The sequence below is a fragment of the Bubalus kerabau genome, chromosome 4, assembly GCF_029407905.1.
Source record: "Bubalus kerabau isolate K-KA32 ecotype Philippines breed swamp buffalo chromosome 4, PCC_UOA_SB_1v2, whole genome shotgun sequence".
Classification (NCBI taxonomy): Eukaryota; Metazoa; Chordata; class Mammalia; order Artiodactyla; family Bovidae; genus Bubalus; species Bubalus kerabau.
Window position 1 is genome coordinate 59,696,019 of NC_073627.1, and position 19,525 is coordinate 59,715,543.

At 43.3% G+C, this 19,525-nt stretch overlaps 1 protein-coding gene across 6 annotated transcripts in view; it reads right to left on the reverse strand.

Annotated features, from left to right (window-relative positions):
• TOM1L1 (target of myb1 like 1 membrane trafficking protein) overlaps nucleotides 1-19,525 on the reverse strand; it is a 62,362-nt gene that overhangs the window by 25,536 nt on the left and 17,301 nt on the right. For all 6 annotated transcript variants that reach the window (XR_008713249.1, XR_008713248.1, XM_055577595.1 and 3 more), the window contains one exon: nucleotides 18,501-18,617. Coding sequence is in view for 4 of the 6 variants with exons in the window: in XM_055577595.1 (XP_055433570.1) it covers nucleotides 18,501-18,617 (117 nt within the window). In the remaining 2 variants the exon portion in view is untranslated. The remainder of the gene's footprint in view (nucleotides 1-18,500; nucleotides 18,618-19,525) is intronic.

A 19,525-nucleotide genomic window follows, 5' to 3' on the forward strand; every position in this document is an offset into this window, starting at 1 on the left:
CTCATTAGACTGGATGCACCCTCAGAATCTCAGCACACCACTCTGGCAAACTAAAAGAAATCCCGTCTCTGCCCCTTATGAAGTTTGAAGTCCTGGAGCAACAGAGTGGCTGGGAAATGTGTTTCACCAAAATAGTTTTAATGCCTAAGAGTCTAACAAAGAGAAAGGAGCTCTGAGAATTAGCAGGTCTTCAAGAGCTAACTCTTCCGCATAGATTGGAAGAACAGATAGGGGATTCCAAGTAAGTATACTGGATTTCAGACAGAAGGAAACAGGCAGGGATCGTGTTTCAAATAAATAGAACAGCTGTGAGAAGTTACCTGCCAACAGACAAACCAGGAAATGATTCCAAGTAGAGGCTGCTTTTAACAATAACAGATTGCATACACGACTATGATGGCTGGTAAAGCATAAGAAAAGCCAAGATATTTGTGAGTGGAGACTTGTCCTGTGGGCTGCACACCTTTTTGCCTTCCACACGCTGCCCTGCTGAGTGCCCCAAGGCTGACCCAGAGGGAACATGCCACCAGGCCCCGTGCCATCTCTCTTCTGACTGGCTCAGTGGACGGGACCCACGGGGAGGAGGCGGGAGAGTGCAGGGGGGTGTGGTCAGGCTCCTTGTCATCACTGCTCCTTCGGCCACAGACACCACTGCCCTCACTGCTGCCTGCCATGTGCGACTCTTCCCACTGGTTCTGGAAAAAGTTCCCTCTTGCCTATTTATGCCTAGAGACAGCAGCTGACAGCCCAGGGTAACAAGCTAGCTCCTATGGTTTCGCTGAACCCTGCGGTATCTTGCTAAATAAACAGTACCTTAATTTAATTCTTTTCAAATTACCCAAATGGAGCATGCCATCTGTTTGACTGATAAACCCTAGAAAGCACAAAAACAGAGCAATTTAAATATTATGGTAGCAACACAGGGATAGACAAAGAGATCAAATCAAGAGAACAGCCTCTGGAAAGACATCCTTGCTCTGAAATATAGAATGTGATAAAGAGGTGTTTGCAATCAGTGGAGAAGGTATAAATTGTTAATAAAAGTCATTCAGCCAGCCAGCTATAGAACTGAAAAAGATAAATGGAGGTAAAATCTCTAACTCAAACCAAGGATAAAAATTTTAATTTTAAACCACATAAAATTGAGGGAAAACCCATGGATGTATTAAAGATATCTTTGCGGAGTGACTGCATGGTTCAGCACTGCTTGGGAGCAGAACCTGAGTAGTAAACAAGGCGAGCCTGTGGAGCATCCACTCCAGCAGGCAAAGGCGGCTCCACAAACGTGCAGGAAAAATCAGCAGGCTGGAGGGATGACATGCGGGCACCCCTGGGAAGTGGCTGACTTTACACTGGGGGCCAGGGAAGCTCCCCCCCCCAATGAGGTAATGTGCTAAGTCAGAAGGATGAGAAAGCATGGGCTGTTAGAAGACACAGGAAGCATGAGAGTCAAGGGTGAAACAGCTCCCCAGCAAGAATGAGCTCTGCATGTCTGGGAACGGGAGGGTGGCCAGACCGAGGAGGGCACCTATGCTATGGAAGGAAAGGCAGGAGGAGATGGGGAGGTTTTATGGCCAGAGGAAGGAGGCTGGGTTGTATTCCCAGTGTAAAGGGAAGCCAATGGAGGGTTTCCAGCAACATGATCCGGTTTACCTTCTAAAAAGTTACATAGAGATGTTCGGTACCATCAGTCATTAGGGAAATGCAAGTCAAAAGTATAAGAAGATACCACTTCACACCTAAAGTGGCTAAAAAAAACTGAATACAACAAGTGTTGGCCAAAGGTGGAGAAACTGCAACCCTCTGCATTGCTGGTGGGAATGTTCAATGGTGCAGGCACTGGGGAAAACAGTTTACCAGTTCCTCACAAAGTTAAACAAAGAGTTTCCATATGACCCAGTCATGCTACTCCTAGCTATACACTCAAAAGGGCACAGGTATTCAAACAAAGACTTACACACAGATGTCCGCGGCAGCACTAGTCACAGTATCCAAAGACAGAACAAGTCAACTGTCCATCAACCAACAAATTCATAAAATATATTCAAAGTATATACATACAATGGAATGTGGGCTATAAAAGACCCTATGACATGGGTGAACCTTGCAAACATTATAGTAAGTTAAAGAATCATATTTTATAATTCCATTTATATGAAATACTCCAAAAAGATAAGTCCATAGGAACAGAAAGCAGGGAAGTGGCTGCCTGGGACTGGACAAAGACAAGAATTGGGCGAGACTGCACAATGGGTAGAGGGTTTCCTCTGGGGATGGTGGAAATGTTTGGGACCTAAATAGAGGAAACTGGGGGGAAGGGATAGTTAGGGAGTTTGGGAGGGACAGGTACATACTCCTATATTTAAAATGGATAACCAACAAGGACCTCCTCTATCAGTACAGGGAACTCTGCTTAATGTCATGTGGCAGCCTGGATCGGAGGGGAGTCTGGGGGAGAATGGATGTATGTGTATGGATGCCTGAGTTCCTTTGCTATCACAACATTGTTAATTGGCCATACTCCAGTACAAAATAAAAAGTTAAAGATAATAAACAGAGGAAATGGTTGTGAATGCAAATGCCGCTAAATCGGACATTTTTTATTTTTTGCCTATGCCACATGGCTTATAGGATCTTAGTTCCCTGATAGGGATCAAATCTGAGCCCTCAGCAGTGAAAGCACGGGGTCCTAATCACTGGATCCAGGGAATTCCCTAAATTGCATGTTTAAATTGCAAACTTTAAAATGATTAATTTTATGTTATGTAAATTTTACTTCAATTAAAGAAAGAAAAAAAAAGCTATACAGTTCTTGGTTTCCTGCACAGCACTGTACTCTGTCCTGAAAATATCCCTGACAACAAAATACCTAAAAATATTGGATACAATATAAAAATATTTTAATGTACATGCCTAAACTTTGAAGAAAGCATGAGAAGTCCTCAAAGGCTAAATCCAAATAGGATCCAAAGATATGGAGGCAATAAAGGCACAAGCGTCTGAAAGGCATGTCTCTAATCACCCCAAGACGCAGGAGACCAAGCCTGGGGCCTGAACAAGGTGCTGAGATGGATCAAAGACCCCCACATGCAGCTGGAACATCTGAATGGCTACAGCCTATATATGAAATAAATATATATATATAGATAGATAGATTTGTGCCGCCCCCCTCCCCCACCTCATTCCTGACAGAACTCCTTAATCCCTTGGAACTTCCCAGGTGACAGGAGCATCTTTTGTTCTGAAAAGTAAACTCTTGATAGGCTTCTGGATGGTGGCTGGTCACGAGAAAGACCAAACATGATTAGAAGGTTGGAACTTTTAGCCCTAACCTCTATCCTCAGGGTATGGAAGGGGCACTGGAAATGAGAGCTAATTGATCATGCCTACTTAATGAAACCTCTATAAAAACCCATCAACTTCGGGATTCAGAGGGCTTCCAGGCTGGTGAATATACACACGTGCTGGGATGGGAGTGCACTCCAACTACGCAGGGATACAAGCTTCATGTTTAGAAATGCCCTAGACCTCACTCTTTGTATCTCTTAACCTGGTTTTCCATCTGCATCATTTGTAATATCCGTTATAATAAACCAGTAAATATATGTACGTGTTTCCTAAAGTTCTGTAAGCCATTCATGCAAATTATCGAACCTGAGGAGAGTCCTGTGGGAACCCCCGGTTTATAGCCTGATGGTCAGAAGTACAGAAGACTCAAACCTGCAAAGGGCATCTGAAGTGTGGTGGTCTTGTGGGACCAAGCCCTTAACCTGTGGGCTCTGATGCTAACTCTGGGTACTTAGGGGATCCCAGGTGGCGCTACTGGTAAAGAACCCACCTGCCAATGCAAGAGAGCTAAGAGATGTGGATTCAGTCCCTGGGTCAGGAAGATCCCCTGGAGAAGGAAATGGCAAGCACTCCAGTATCCCTGCCTGGAGAAGGAGGAGCCTGGTGGGCTACAGTCCATAGGCTCCCAAAGAGTAGGACACGACTGAAGCAACTTAGTATACATGCTGGGTACTTAGTGTCAGAACTGAATTTAGTTTTAAAAAATATTTATTTTTATTTATTTGGCTGCTCTGGGCCTTAGCTGCACTGTGGTATGTGGAATCTTTTTTTCCGTTACAGCATGCCCACTCTGAGCTGTAGCATGGGGGATCAAGTCCCCCAAACAGGGACTGAGTCCCTTGCATCGGGAGCACAAAGTCTTAGCCAATGGACCACCAGAAAAGTCCCAACAACTGACTGATTTTTAAGACACCCAGCTGGCACTGGAGAATCGGTCAGTGTGGGCCAAAAAACCCGCACATTTGCTGTCAGAAGTGTTAAATTAAAAACTTAGAATAAGCAGCTACAGAGAAAAAGCTTCTCTTTGCAGGAACATGGCAAAGAGAAGGAGACGCCCCAGCTCTGTAGGGCGAATTCTAGCAGCCTGACTGCATTATCATCTCTCAGGCTCTCTGAGAATCCATGAGTCACTTGAAGTCCTTTTGCTCCGGCCTGATTAGTGACACTGGAAGTTCTCCACTCATGGAGGGAGGTGCTGGTTACTACAGAGCTCTTCTGAGCAAAGTCCCATGGAAGGGTGTCTTCCTCCTGGGGTGGTGGGAACCTCGGGTGGCTGACCCCACCTTCAGCGTTGGGCTGTGACTGTTCTCCCTCTTCTGGTCCTCTGGTGGTCTGTCTAGGTTCTCCTGTAATCCTTGGAATTTAGTTTTCAGACCATGGACTTTAAAAAAAAAGCACAGTGTGAGAGTTTTGAGTCAAGCTTTAGTTGGGGCAATAAGCGACAGCACCTCAGACAGCTCCGAGAAACTGTTTCAGAGATGCAGGAAAAGGACAGTATGTATGTGATTCTGGTAAAGGGGCAAGTGAAAACAAAGTGTGAGTCGCTCAGTCGTGTCTGACTCTCTGTGACTCCATGGACTGAAGCCCACCAGGCTCCTCTGTCCATGGGATTCCCCCGGCAAGAATACTGGAGTGGGGTGCCAGTCCCTTCTCAGGGGATCTTCCCAACTCAGCGACTGAACCCTGGTATCCTGCATCACAGGCAGACTCTTTACCGAATGAGCCACAAGGAAGCAGCTGGTAAAGGGGAAGGACATGCAATGAAGCACATATTTTTTGTAAGGTTTCTGCTGGTCTCGTGAAGCTTCTGTGAGTCATGAGGAAGAGTCAGTCACCATGAAGGACTTTCCTGCTTCTCTAGATATGAGCAGATAAAAGAACTGGGCTCATAAAATTAGCTCCTGAGAGTATCTAAGTATCTAAAGAGCCGTCCTGCCAGTTTCCCGGGGCACAGCCTGCCCCGTTTCTGCTCTCCGCCCTGAACTCCTTCAGCGGGTGTTGAAGGTCAGCAGCTACAGCAGCACGTGAGTTAATCCTGCAGAGGTGGATGGCAGGTGCCACGGCAAGTGCCAATTTGTAGTTGACAATATTTTGTCTATTGTTTCAAAGAGGTTTGGGAAAGAGATGAACTATTTTAACAAGCTAAAAGAAAAAAAAAAGATTGATTAGCTAGTTTGGGAGTTAAAAAAAATAGTGTCTATTTCCCAACTCTCGGAGTGGACTTCAGACCCTATAATACTTCTGGACAGATGCACTCTGTACGCCCTGCAGTGCTGTAGGGCCCTCAATGTCTCTCATCCGGCCCCCACCCCAACTCTGAGGAGCCCCCTCCTGCAGGCTCCTGTGGAAGCCTCCCAGGGGCTTAGCAGGGGAAGTCAGGCAGGGAGCCAGTGATGTCTGGGGGCCCCGCTTCACTAATCTGTACCGTTTACACAGTTGTGAGAAAACCTCTGAAAAAGTACAAATTAAAAAAATTACTTTGTTTCTCCACAGTTTATCTTTGCCAGTTTCATTTTTAGATTCCTGAACCAAGATTCCTTTCCCCTATTTCCATAAATTGCATCATATTATTTTAGATCAACCATAGTGAAGTAGGATATTACGAAACAAGAAATATATATTTGGTCTTCATCCCCAGCTCCTAACACAGAGCTTCTAAAACCCTTGGGATTTCCTGAGTAGTAAGTATGAGAGAAATAGCCTTTGTTATACTTACTAACTCCCTTTCAACCAAGCAGGAGTTTATGCTAACGAGGTGATTCTTGGCGGACAGGGGCGGCTGCCTGAGAAACGGACCTGGGATCAGAGAGCTGAAACTTGCAAACCAACCCCACAACCTCCAGGACGGGAGGGGGCTGGGGCTGCCTTAATCACCAGCAGTCTGTGACGAAATAAATGCCGCCTCTGTAATGGAATCTCTATAAAACCCTGAACGACTGGGTTCAGAGAGCCTCTGGCTGGTGAACGCGTCCAGGTGCTCAGAGGATAGCGAACCCCAACTCCGCAGGGACAGAGCCCCTCTGTCCAGGACCTTCCAGACCCTTCCCCGCATGTATTCTTGGTCAATGAGAAAAACGCTGCCTGCCCCACCGTAAACAAAGGATGCTGCAGCTGTCGGCTTAAACAGCGGTCACAACCTGGAAGCTGAGAGTTATGTTTCCTCTGGTGGGAATTTTGGGGACTTCAAGTCTGGGAGACAGCATCTCAGTGACCCGGAGAACTGTTCCAGGAGGCGGGGTGAGGGTGAGGGAGGAGTCAGGTTATACAGAAGCTTGCAGCAAGAGCAAGTAGTCTTAACATCAAAAGATTACTGCGAACTAAGGGAAACCAGGTATCTCAAGTTAAGGAATTTAGCACTTTTCTATAAATGGGAAGAAGCAAGAGTCTGGGCTTACTGAAATGGTTCCTTTCATTTGCATCTCACTATCTGGGGCCAGCATACTGTGATTTTATTATTCACATCCTTAATTCCTGGCTCACCACAGGGAGCAAGGGCAGTTAGCATCAGCAGGGCTGTTGGATGGCAGGCAGGGTTCTTCCGGGGCTCAGAAATTCACATCTGGAGGGCCAGAATCCTAGACGGCTGGGACCTCCTTGTTCACGGATACGGCAGGAAACAGGCCCTTTCACAGAGCCGGTGAGCCATCACGTTACAGCCTCCCCAACGTGAGCCCTGAGGGAACTAGGCTAGAAGCAGGATGCCTGCCATCTAGCACTCGGCCTCTGCAGCCACCCCCACCCCAGACCAGGGGACGCTGGCCCCAGATAACCAGGAATGATTTCAGAGAGCCAGACTCCTACATCCTCCCATACACAGAAAAGCACTACCTTTCTTAACCTGAGAAGCTTGGTTTCCTCTTTCAGTTAATCAATTACTTCATTGATGGCTATGCTGGGTCTTCGCTGTGCACGTGGCCTTTCTCTAGCTGTTGCGTGCAGGCTTTTCGCTGCAGTGTTTCTCTTACTGAGGAGCATGGCTCTATCACGTAGGCTCAGCCAGCAGCTGCGGCTCGCGGGCTCCACGCAGGCTCAGCAGCCGTGGAGCACAGGTTTAGCTGCTTCGCAGCACGTGGGCTCTTTCCAGACCAGATCAAACACGTGTCCCCTGCTTTTGGCAGGTGAATTCTTAACCCCTGGACCACCAGGGAAGCACTGGTCTTCTTTAACTAACAGTAACCTTTTGATGTTCTTGGAGAAGGAAATGGCACCCCACTCCAGTATCCTTGCCTGAAAAATCTCATGGACAGAGGAGCCTGGTGGGCTGCAGTCCATGGGGTCACAAAGAGTCGGGCACGATGGAGCAATGGACACACTTTGATGTTCTGGCTACCTGGTCTTTGTTACAAAAACTCTTACATATGTCTCCTCCCGGCTTCTTCAGAGTAGTACCTTAGAGCATGTGACAAGCTGTGTCTTGGGCCTTGGCCCTCAGTTTTGTCCATCAAATAAAACACAATTCTAAACATTTAGGTTGAACATTTTTCAGTTGACATCATCTGGCTGTTCGCCTGTATCCTCTGTAATGAACTGATAATAGTAAGTAAAGTGTCTCCCTGGATGCTGTGAACCGTTCTAGCAAATTACTAAACCTGAGGAGGGGGTCGCAGGGGCCCCCAATTTGATTTGTAGCCAAAATGGGGCAGAAGGGTGGGTAAACTGAGGACCACAACTTGTGATCGGCGTCTGAAGTGGGCACAGCTTTGTGGGACTAAGCTCTTTACCTGTGGAGTCTGTGATGTTTCTGGGTAGCTGGTGCCAGAATTACTTAATATGAGGGAAAAAAATTCAGACCTAGTATCTAAAGTGTTGTGAGTTGAGAAACAATTTCCTTTTATGATGTTATTTAGATTACTAGAAAAAGTTCAAATACTTGTCAAAAGAATTTAAGAACAGCACCCCCCATACCAGATCTCTATGCGCTACTACCAAAAAGCAAAGAGAGACAAATAAGTTGCTCATTCAATAGGTTCCATAAACAAACTGACTGAGGGCCAGAACCATTCAACTTGAATTGGCCATGAGTGCATTCTAAGCTGGTTTACAGCCCAGTCTCTTTACGATTCAAGGCAACACACAGCCCTAAGCTCTGGCATCAAAACAGCAACCAACAAATCAGCATTATCCTAGCAAAATTCAACCAAACATCTGGACCCAAAGACTTGGACACAAAAAGGCATTTAGTACACTCCAGGATGGCAGCAAATAAAAGGGGATTCACACATTTGAAAGGGATGTTTCAGTGGACATCTTACGAAAGGACTGTTAACCACAGATGGATGAAAACATGAGAGAAAAATCCTATCACTACATTTGAAAGCGCTGAACGGCTGGGGAGACTGTATGCAACTAGGAATATTGCTGTGTCCCTTCTTAAAAAATATTATCTACTATATACCCTTCTACTTTGATACCAAATTTTAAAAATTTTAGTTTAACATGCTAAATATCATGAGTCACAAAATTTCTATCCATAAACATCCTCAATTGTGGATTTTTAAAAAGGGATTACTACATGGGAACTCTAATGATTAATTTTCTTTTTAACCTCCTCGTATCAGCTCAGTCGTGTCCAACTCTTTGCAACCCCAAGGACTGCAGCATGCCAGTCCTCCCTGTCCATCGCCAACTCCTAGAGTTTACTCATGTCCATTGAGTCGGTGATGTCATCCAGCCATCTCATCCTCTGTCATCCCCTTCTCCTCCTGCCTTCAATCTTTCCCAGCATCAGGGTCTTTTCTAATGAGTCAGTTCTTCACATCAGGTGGCCAGAGTATTGGAACTTCAGCTTCAGCATCAGTCCTTTCAATGAATATTCAGGAGTAATTTCCTTTAAGATGGACTGGTTGGATCTCCTTGTAGCCCAAGGGACTCTCAAGAGTCTTCTCCAACAGTGCAGTTCAAAAGCATCAATTCTCCGGCACTCAGCTTTCTTTATAGTCCAACTCTCACATCCATACATGACTACTGGGCAAACCATAGCTATGACCAGCCGGACCTTTGTTGGCAAAGTAATGTCTCTGCTTTTTAATAGGCTGTCTAGGTTGCTCATAGCTTTTCTTCCAAGGAGCAAGTGTCTTTTAATTTCAGGACTGCAGTCACATCTGCAGTGATTTTGGAGCCCAAGAAAATAAAGTCTGTCACTGTTTCCATTGTTTGCCCATCTATTTGCCATGAAGTGATGGGACCAGATGCCATGATCTTAGTTTTCTGAATGCTGAGTTTTAAGCCAACTTTTTCACTCTTCTCTTTCACTTTCAACAAGAGGCTCTTTAGTTCCTCTTTGCTTTCTGCCATTAGGGTGGTATCATCTGCATATCTGGGGTTATTGATATTTCTCCTGGCAATCTTGATTCCAGCTTGTGCTTCATCCAGCCTGGCATTTTGCATGATATATTTTGCACATAAGTTAAATAAGCAGGGTGGCAATGTACAGCCTTGATGTACTCCTTTCCCAATTTGGAACTAGTCTGTTGTTCCACATCTAGTTTTAACTGTTGCTTTTTGACCTGCATACAGATTTCTCAGGAGGCAGGTAAGGTGGTCTGGTATTCCCATCTCTTTCAGAATTTTCCAGAGTTTATTGTGATCCACACAGTCAAAGGCTTTGGCACAGTCAATAAAGCAGAAGTAGATGTTTTTCTCAAACTCTCTTGCTTTTTCTATGATTCAACAGATGTTGGCAGTTTGATCCCTGGTTCCTCATGAATCTTCTCATACATAGGATTTACCCAGACAGAAACTAAGTCCAGTGATAAATGACTTGCCCATGACTAAGAACCCCAAAAATCATTACCAAAATGATGTAATATTCTTAAGTAAAATATCTTAAAAATAATACACTTAAAGCCATTGATCCAAAATATTGATTGTTTTTCAATGTATATTACACTGTGATGTTCTATAGCATATTAAGAGACATTTAGTAAATGGATAGTCTTTGGTCAACAAGTCTGTAAATATCAGGTTAAGCAAAGACTCTTTGAACAGATGAACAAAAAAATACTCAACAGGGTATTCACCCTGGTAGTCCAGTGGTTAAGAATCCACCTTACCATCCAGGTGACTTGGGTTCAACCCCAAGTGGTAGAACTCAGATCCCACATTCCCCAGAGCAACTCAGTCATGTGCCACAATGACCGAAGCCCACTTGCCCCAAGCCAGGGCAGCATGACCAGAGCCCATGTGACGCCAGCACGCAGCTGGCGCTCCAGAGCCCGTGTGACGCCAGCACGGAGCTGGCACTCCAGAGCCCATGTGACGCCAGCACGGAGCTGGCGCTCCAGAGCCCGTGTGATGCCAGGACGGAGCTGGTGCTCCAGAGCCTGTGTGATGCCAGCATGGAGCTGGTGCTCCAGAGCCCGTGGGCCACAACTGTGGAGTCCTCGTACTGCAATGAAGATCCTGCAGGCCACAACTAAGACGTGGCCTGGCCAAATAAACAAACTTGGTAATTAATTCAAAACCACTCAACAAAACATTAGCCAAATCTAGCAACACAAAAAAATCATACACCATGATCAAGTCAGATTCACCCCAGCGTCACAAGGATGGTTCAACAAATGCAAAATTAATGTGATACACATCAACATAAGATAAGACAAAAACCACATGATCGTCTCAGTAGATGCAGAAAAAGTATGTGATAAAATTCAACATCCATTCATGATAAAAACGCTTATCAAAGTGTGTAGAGAAGGAACATATCTCAACATTACAAAAGCCATTTATGACAAATCCATAGCCAACATGATACTAAATGGTGAAAAGTGGGAAGTCTTCCCAATAAATCCTAGAACAAGACAGGATGGTCACTCTCACCACTGCTTCAACACAGTATTGGAAGTCAGAGTCAAAGCAATTAGACACACACGAAAAAGAAATAAAATGTATCCAAATTGGAAGGGAAGAGGTAAAACTGCCAGTATATATGCAGATGACATGATACTCCATACAGAAAACCCTGAAGACTCAAGAGATAAACTATTAAAACTGATACATGAATTTAGTAAGGTGAGCTGCTGCGGCTGCTAAGTCGCTTCAGTTGTGTCCAACTCTGTGCAACCTATAGATGGCAGCCCACCAGGGTCCACAGTCCCTGGGATTCTCCAGGCAAGAACACTGGATGGGTTGCCATTTCCTTCTCCAATGCATGAAAGTGAAAAGTGAAAGGGAAGTCACTCAGTCATGTCCGACTCTTAGCGACCCCATGGACTGCAGCCCACCAGGCTCCTCCATCCATGGGATTTTCCAGGCAAGATACTGGAGTGGGTCACCAGTGCCTTCTCTGAGCAAGGTAAGCAGGATACATTACTAATACATGGAAATGTGTTGCATTTCTTTACACTAACAAATGAAATATCAGAAAGTAAAAACAATTAAAAAAAAACATTTAAAGTCTCATCAAAAAAAAAACCAAAAAAAAAAAAAAAACCTAGGAATAACCCTAACAAACATCATAAAACTGAAGATAAAGAAAACTGTAGATGATTCAAGGAAACAGAAACATATCCGATGCTCTTGGATTAGAAGAACTAATACAGTTAAAATGGCCATAATACTCAATGCAATCCACAGATTTAAGGCCATCCCTATCACATCACCCATGACTTTTCACAAAATTAGAATAATCCTAAAATTTACATTGAACCATAAAAGACACAGAATTGCCAAAGTAATCCTGAGGAAAAAGAACAAAGCTGGAGGCATACCCTGGGCGGACTTCAAACAATACTGCAGAACTGCAGTAATCAAAACAGTGTGTCACGGGCGCAAAAAACAGACTTCTAGATCAATGGAATGGAACAGAGTCCAGCAATAAACCCATGGTCACACCTACAGCTATGTGGCTCACACTACACCTACGGTCGGGTAACCTTTGACAAAGGAGGTAAGAATAGACAGTCTCTTCGGCCAGTGGTACTGGAAAAGTTGGACAGTCACACATAAGCTGATGAAGTTAGAACATACCCTCATACCATAAACAAAAATAAGCTCAAAATGTCTTAAAAACTTAAACATAAGACATAACGCCATAAAGCTCCTAGAAGAGAACATAAGCAAAACATTCTCTGACGTAAACTGTAGCAGTGTTTTCTTAGGTCAGTCTCCCAAGGCAACTGAAATAAAAGCAAAAATAAACAAATGATATCTAATCAAACTTATTAGCTTTTGCACAGACAAGGAAACCACAGTTCAGTTCAGTCGCTCAGTTGTGTCCGACTCTTTGTGACCCCATGGACTGCAGCACGCTAGGCCTCCCTGTCCATCATCAACTCCCAAAGCCTGCACAAACTCATGTTCATCGAGTCGGTAATGCCATCCAACCATCTCATCCTCTGTCGTCCACTACCACAAACAATACAAGAAGAAAACCTACAGACTTGGAGAAAATATTTGCAAATGATGTGATCCACAAGGGCTTAATTTCAAAAACATAATAATATACTGAGTTCATACAACTCAATAACAACAACAACAAAAAATGAACATCTCAATCAAAAGACACACATCTGGCCAAGAGGCACACAAAAAGATGTTCAACATCACTGTTTATTACAGAAATGCAAAGCAAAACAGCAATGAGGTCTCATCTCACACTGCTCAGAATGGCCATCACCAAAAGTCTACAAATAATAAATGCTGAAGAGGGTGTGAAGGGAATGTAAATTTGATGGGAATGTAAACCGGCACAGCCACTACGGAAAACAGTATGGAGGTTCCTTAAGAAACTAAAAATAGAGTTAACCATATGACCCAGCAATCCCTCTCCTGGGCATATAAAGAAAAGATGAGAGCTCTAATTCAAAAAGAAATGTAGACACAATATTCACAGCTGCACTGTTTACAACACCCAAGACATGGATGCAACGTAAGTGTCCATCAGCAGATGAATGGATAAAGAAGATGCTCCCAAGCTGTGGTTTTAAACCCTCTATGCACCAGAGGGATACCACAAACTCAAACCCATTGATGGTGGGTGGGAGTGGCAGGGGCTCCTTGGGGGTCTACCTGACTCTCCTGTGCTCTCTGCAGGTAGGCTTGCATAGATATAGCTTGAGAAATTACCTGTTCTTTTTTCTTTACCTACTGGCCACAGTACGGTGACCCCTGGATTAGAATAAACAATCCAGGACACTCAAGACTGCCCACAATGAGTACACCACAGAACACAGAAGGAAATGAAAGATGCTCTGTGACTACAGACCAGGGAAGCCACAAGAAGATGGAATTAGGCGCAGCTAACAAACAACTAAGGCACCATGACCCCTACCCATGCCTCTCTCCCCACAGGGGACCAGACAGAGAAGCAGGACTATCTGCGTCCAAGTGGGAGCAATGCTTGGGACAGAGACAACGGACACTGTCTGCAGCTGCTGGTAGCGTTCAGAAAAAATAGGAACATCAAGGAGATCAAACCAGCCAATCTTAAGGGAAATCAACTTTGAATACTTGTTGGAAGGACTGATGCTGAAGTTGAAACTCCAGTATTTTGGTCATCTGATGCCAACAGCTCACTCACTAGCAAAGTACCTGATGCTGGGAAAGATTGACAGCAGAAGGAGAAGAGGGCATCAGAGGATAAGATGGCTGGATGGCATCACCAAGGCAATGCACATGAACATGGGCAAACTTAGGGACATGGTGAGGGACAGACAGGCCTTAAGTGCTGCAGTCCATGGGGTCGCAAAGACACAACTGGGTGACTGAACAACATATAACTCAGAAAACCACCTACCAATACATCCCACCCAGAATCACCCCATGCTAACGATGCCATTATTGTTGCTTCGTCATTAAGTCATGTCCAACTCTTTGTGATCTCATGGACTGCAGCCCACCAGGACCCTCTGTCTATGGGATTTCCCAGCCAAGAATACTGGAGTGAGCTGCCATTTCCTTCTCCAGGGGATCTTCCTCACCCAGGGATCAAACCCGAGTCTCCAATTTTGGCAGGCGGATTCTTTACCACTGAGCCACCAGGAAGTCCCATGTCAATGCTACATAGTCTGAAAACTGCAGCAAATGCAGAAATATGCAGAAACAGTACCAAGCACAAGATGCAGCAATGGTGTCTTCCCCTCAGCATGAGCAAGCTGGATCACAGAGAATGCAGACCAGCTATCAAAGGTCTCACACACAAAATGAGCTAAACAGACTTCCTGGGTTAAGGACCTGCCTGCCAGCGCAGGCGACACAGGCCTGATCACTGGTCCTGGAAGACCCCACATGCTGCGGGGCAACAAGGCCCACGTGCCACAACCACTGAGCACACACGCCTAGAACCCGTGCTCCACAACAAGAGAAGCCACCGCAGTAAGAAGCCCGTGTGCGATAGCGAGGATCCAGTACAGCCAAAAATGAATTAATCACTTTTAAAAAATGAGCTGACTATCGCTAACCTGTCCAGATATTTGAAGAATAAAATGAAAGAGGTGATGAACAAGAGAACTTGCACCCAATGAAAGAGAATCCACAGAGCAAATGGAAAAGCACCTTTACAAATTATTATCCTTAAAGATAAAAGAGGAAAGCTCATCCATGAAAGAACTACTATAATGAAATACATTTTTAAAATAAAAAATTGTTGAAATAACAAATAGTGCTGGGAAAACTGGACAGCCAGTTTATGTCAAAAATGAAATTAGATCATCCCTTAACTCCATATACAAAAACAAGCTCAAAATGAATTAAACATCTAAATGCCGGACTGGTCACTTAACAACTCTTAGAGGAAAACATAGGCTGAATATTCCCTGACATATATCACGGCAACATCTTTTTAAATCCATCTCTCCTAGAATAATGGAATAAAAGCAAAAATAAACAAATGGGACCTATTTACGCTCAAAATTTTTGCATGGAAAAGGAAGCAATAAACAAAACAAAAAGACAACCTACAGATTGGGAGAAAGCATTTGCAAATGATGTGACTGATAAGGGATTAGTCTCCAAAATTTACAAACAGCTTTTGACACTTATAGCATCAAAACAAACAACCCACTCAAAAAAATGGGCAGAACATCTGAATAGATATTTCTCTAAAGAGTATATACAGATGGCCAATAGGCACATGAAAAGATATTCAAAATCAAAAGATATTAGAGAAATGCAAATCAAAACTACAAAGAGATTATCACCTCACACCAACAGAATGGCTATCATCAAAAAATCAACAAACAACAAATGCTGGAGAGGGTGTGGAGAGAAAAGGAACCCTCCTGCACTAGAAAAAATCTATGACCAACCTAGACAGCATACTAAAAAGCAGAGACATTACTTTGCCAACAAAGGTCTGTATAGTCAAAGCTATGGTTTTTCCCGTAGTCATGTATGGATGTGAGTGAGAGTTGTACCATAAAGAAAGCTGAGCGCTGAAGAAGTGATGCTTTTGAACTGTGGTGTTGGAGAGGACTCTTGAGAGTCCCTTGGCCAGCAAGGAGATCCAACCAGTCCATCCTAATGGAGATCAGTCCTGAATACTCATTGGAAGGACTGATGTTGAAGCTGAACCAATACTTTGGCCAACTCATGTAAAGAGCCAACTCATTAGAAAAAATCCTGAGAGTGGAAAAGATTGAAGGCAGGAGGAAAAGGGGATGACACAGTATGAGATGGTTAGATGGCATCACTGACTCAATGGACATGAGTTTGAGCAAACTCTGGGAGATGGTGAAGGACAGGGAAGCCTGGCGTGCTGCAGTCCATGGGGCCACAAAGAGTTGGACACGACTGAGACTGGACAGCAACAACAACACAGCCACTCTGGAGAACAGTATGGAGGTCCCTTAAAAAACTAAAACTAGAGCTACTGTGTGACCCTGCAATCCCACTCCTGGGCATATGCCCAGAGAAAAACATGGCCCCAAAAGAGACACGCAGCCCCTGTTCACGCAGCACTGCTTACAACAGCAAGACATGGAGACAACCTGAATGTCCACCGAGAGACAAACGGATAAAGAAGATGAGGTGTACACAATGGAGTATTAACAGCCATTCAAAAGAATGAAACACAGCCATTTGCAGCAACATGGATGGACCTAGAGAACGTTATACTGACTGAAGTCAGTCAGACAGAGAAGGAGAAATACCATATAACATCCGTTATATGTGGAATCTAAAAAGAAATGATATAAATGAACTTACTTATAGAACAGAAAGACACAAAACACAGAAAACAAACTCATGGTTGACTTACAAAACAGAAAGAGACTCACAAACAGAAAATGAACCCGCGGTGGTCAGGGGGAAGGCTTAGATAATTACTTTGGGAAGGTCATGTACACACTGCTATATTTAAAATAAATAACCGAAAAAGACCTACTGTGTAACTCAGGGAACTCTGCTCAATGTTATGTGCCAGGCTGGATGGAGGGGCATTTGGGGGAGAATGAATACATACATACATATGGCTGAGTCCCTTCACTGTTTACCTGAAATTATCATGACATTGTTAATCGGCTATACCCCAATATAAAATGTTTTTGGTGCTAAAAAAATAAATAAAAATAAAATTTAAAAATCTGTTGAAATAAAACATTCATTAGCAGGGCTGAATAGACAAACTGATATTCAAGTTTAAGAGAAATAATACATGAACTGGAGAAGCTTTGCTAGACCTACAGCACAAAAGAAGGAAGAATCAAAATGTATAAAAGAGATGGGATAAGAAAAATATAACTGAAAGTCTCATCATCTAAACGATGTTCCATACAAAGAGAATAGAAAGAATACTAGAAAAGAAATATCTGAAGTAAGAGCTGAGAATTCCCGTAACTAAAATAAACATAAGTTGACAGTGCAGAAGGCCTATCAAGTGCTAAGCAGGTTACAGTTACGGGAAATACACATATGCACACACACCCCTGTACACAGTATAGTGAAATTTCAGAAGCATTAGAGAGAAGTCACAAATACAACCAGAGAAAACAGACCATAAAACAAAGGTCCAAGAATCCATAATATACTTCTCAATAGCACCACTAGGGACAAGAATAATGAAGCAAGCACTATCTTTGAAGTACTTATGGAAAATAATTCTGTATCTACAATTCTGTATTAACCCCTTTTATCTGTTGAAGGATAGTAACTATTTTTAGAGAAAACTGCGAGACCTTAACACAGCAGCCAAAAGACATCTTTGGACATGTAAACCCTCAAGGTTTACCAGTAGTAACGATGTAAGGAAAAAGCAGTTAATATAAATGGTAATGTTGAAAAAGAGCATTTTTACCATTTACTGTTTCCCAAACAAGCGATAATCAAGAAAAATTTCATTTACTAACAATCAAAGGACTTAAAGGAAAAATAACAACAACATGAGACTTGGGGAGTGGGAATCGGAGAAAAGCAAAAATATGACAAGCTTCATAACTTTTGGGGGAAGAAAATGATTTAGAAACTGATTTTTTTTTTTCCTCTGCTTCTAAACTTATGTTAGAAGTGCGTGCTAAAATTTAAAATAGATAATTAGAACAAACCTATCAGAGGGAAGAAATGGTCTGGATGTAGAGACACAGAAAAGGGTGTGGGAGGGCCCCCACCGCAGTCAGAATTAACAGCTGGTGGTCCTTCACACGCTCACACAGGTCCAAATGCACCATCCACTCGCTTGGTCCCAGCCACAGCAATGCCTCTCTCTGAACCTTTCCAGAAACCCTCCCCTTTCTCCGTGCCCCCCACTCCAGAACCTACAGTATGATAAAATACATTTCTATTAGAGCAGCAATTCTATAACACTTGATTTTACAAAACACTCTTGCTTACTAGTCCCAGGTCCCTTAAGGACTAGGGACAGCCTCCTCATTTCTATATCCTTTACCACATTGTAGTTACTCATTATGTTTGTTGAATAGATAGATACAGAGGCAACATTACACATTTACAACAATTACAGACTAACCGAAATTGTATATGGCAAGGCTATCGATGATTAATGATGTTAAATTATTTATTGCAAGAGGGTAAATACCACATCTAACTTACTACTGCATTTCTGATAAAAGTCATCCACGCATCTTCCTGTTAAGTTTAAAAAATCAAGGAAAGACGTGGGGGGATGGACTAGTCAATGTGAGGGTGTCTTCCATCTCACAGGCTCAAAGTTTAGAGAATAAGAGACACTGCTACCGATTGTCCCTGAAATCATACTACACCTGCAGAAGCTCTATGTCTTCATGGTTCTCAGAGCCAGGAATATTCTCCATCAGTATGGCAGACATTACTCTCACATTCATTTTCACCATATCCAATTCACTGTGTAGTTTTCCAATCTGTAGACGGCAACATAATAACCAGTAAGTGAGACACAGAGAACAACTCTGCTTCCTGCTCGCAGAGTAAACGCTTCTGTAAATTGAGTACTTTCAAATTTATATAAATGTACATATAATTATTTTACAAGTATATAATCTGTCACCTTTTAAAAGGTCTTGAGAGCTCTTGCATTACATTTAAAAACATGCTCTAGGAAAGCTGATGAAGGGGAAAAGTCAGATTAGAACCAAGATGGAGAAAAGAGAAGATGATCATACCAGGAACCTGGACAAAATTGCAAATGTGAGTCTGGATTTCCTGGAAACCAATGGGGGAGGAAAAAAATGAATGTTTTATAGTCCCATTGTATTAAAGAAGGAAGAATCAAAAGAGAAACAGGTTTTTTTTTTCCTTCCTGGATTAAATTCCAAGAGGAATTAATCACATGGACTACTATATAATACCAAATAATAATAATACAAGGTCTTTTTTTAAAAACTTTGGCCACACTGGGGCTTTCTTGTGGTGTATGGGCTTAGTTGTCCTGTGGCAGGTGTGATCTCAGTTCTCCAAGCAGGGGTGGAACCTGCGTCCCCTGCATTGGAAGGCAGATTCTTAACCACTGGACCACCAGGGAAGTCCCTACAAAGTGTTAAATGATAATTCCCTTATAGCAGGATAGAAATGAGCTTCATTTAATAATTGCTTGTCTAAACCTTTGATAAACAGATAATAGACAAAGCAGTAAATGTAATTTGATTGGCACAATTAATATCAGTAATAAGACTACCATTCACTGAGCTGTCTGAAATGGCATATGGGCAGTCTTATCAGGGGCAACAGGACCAGCTGCTTATATAAACTCCAGGTACAGCCAAGCCTCCACAAAGCTACATAAGCCACTAGACAAGCACAATTGTTAAAG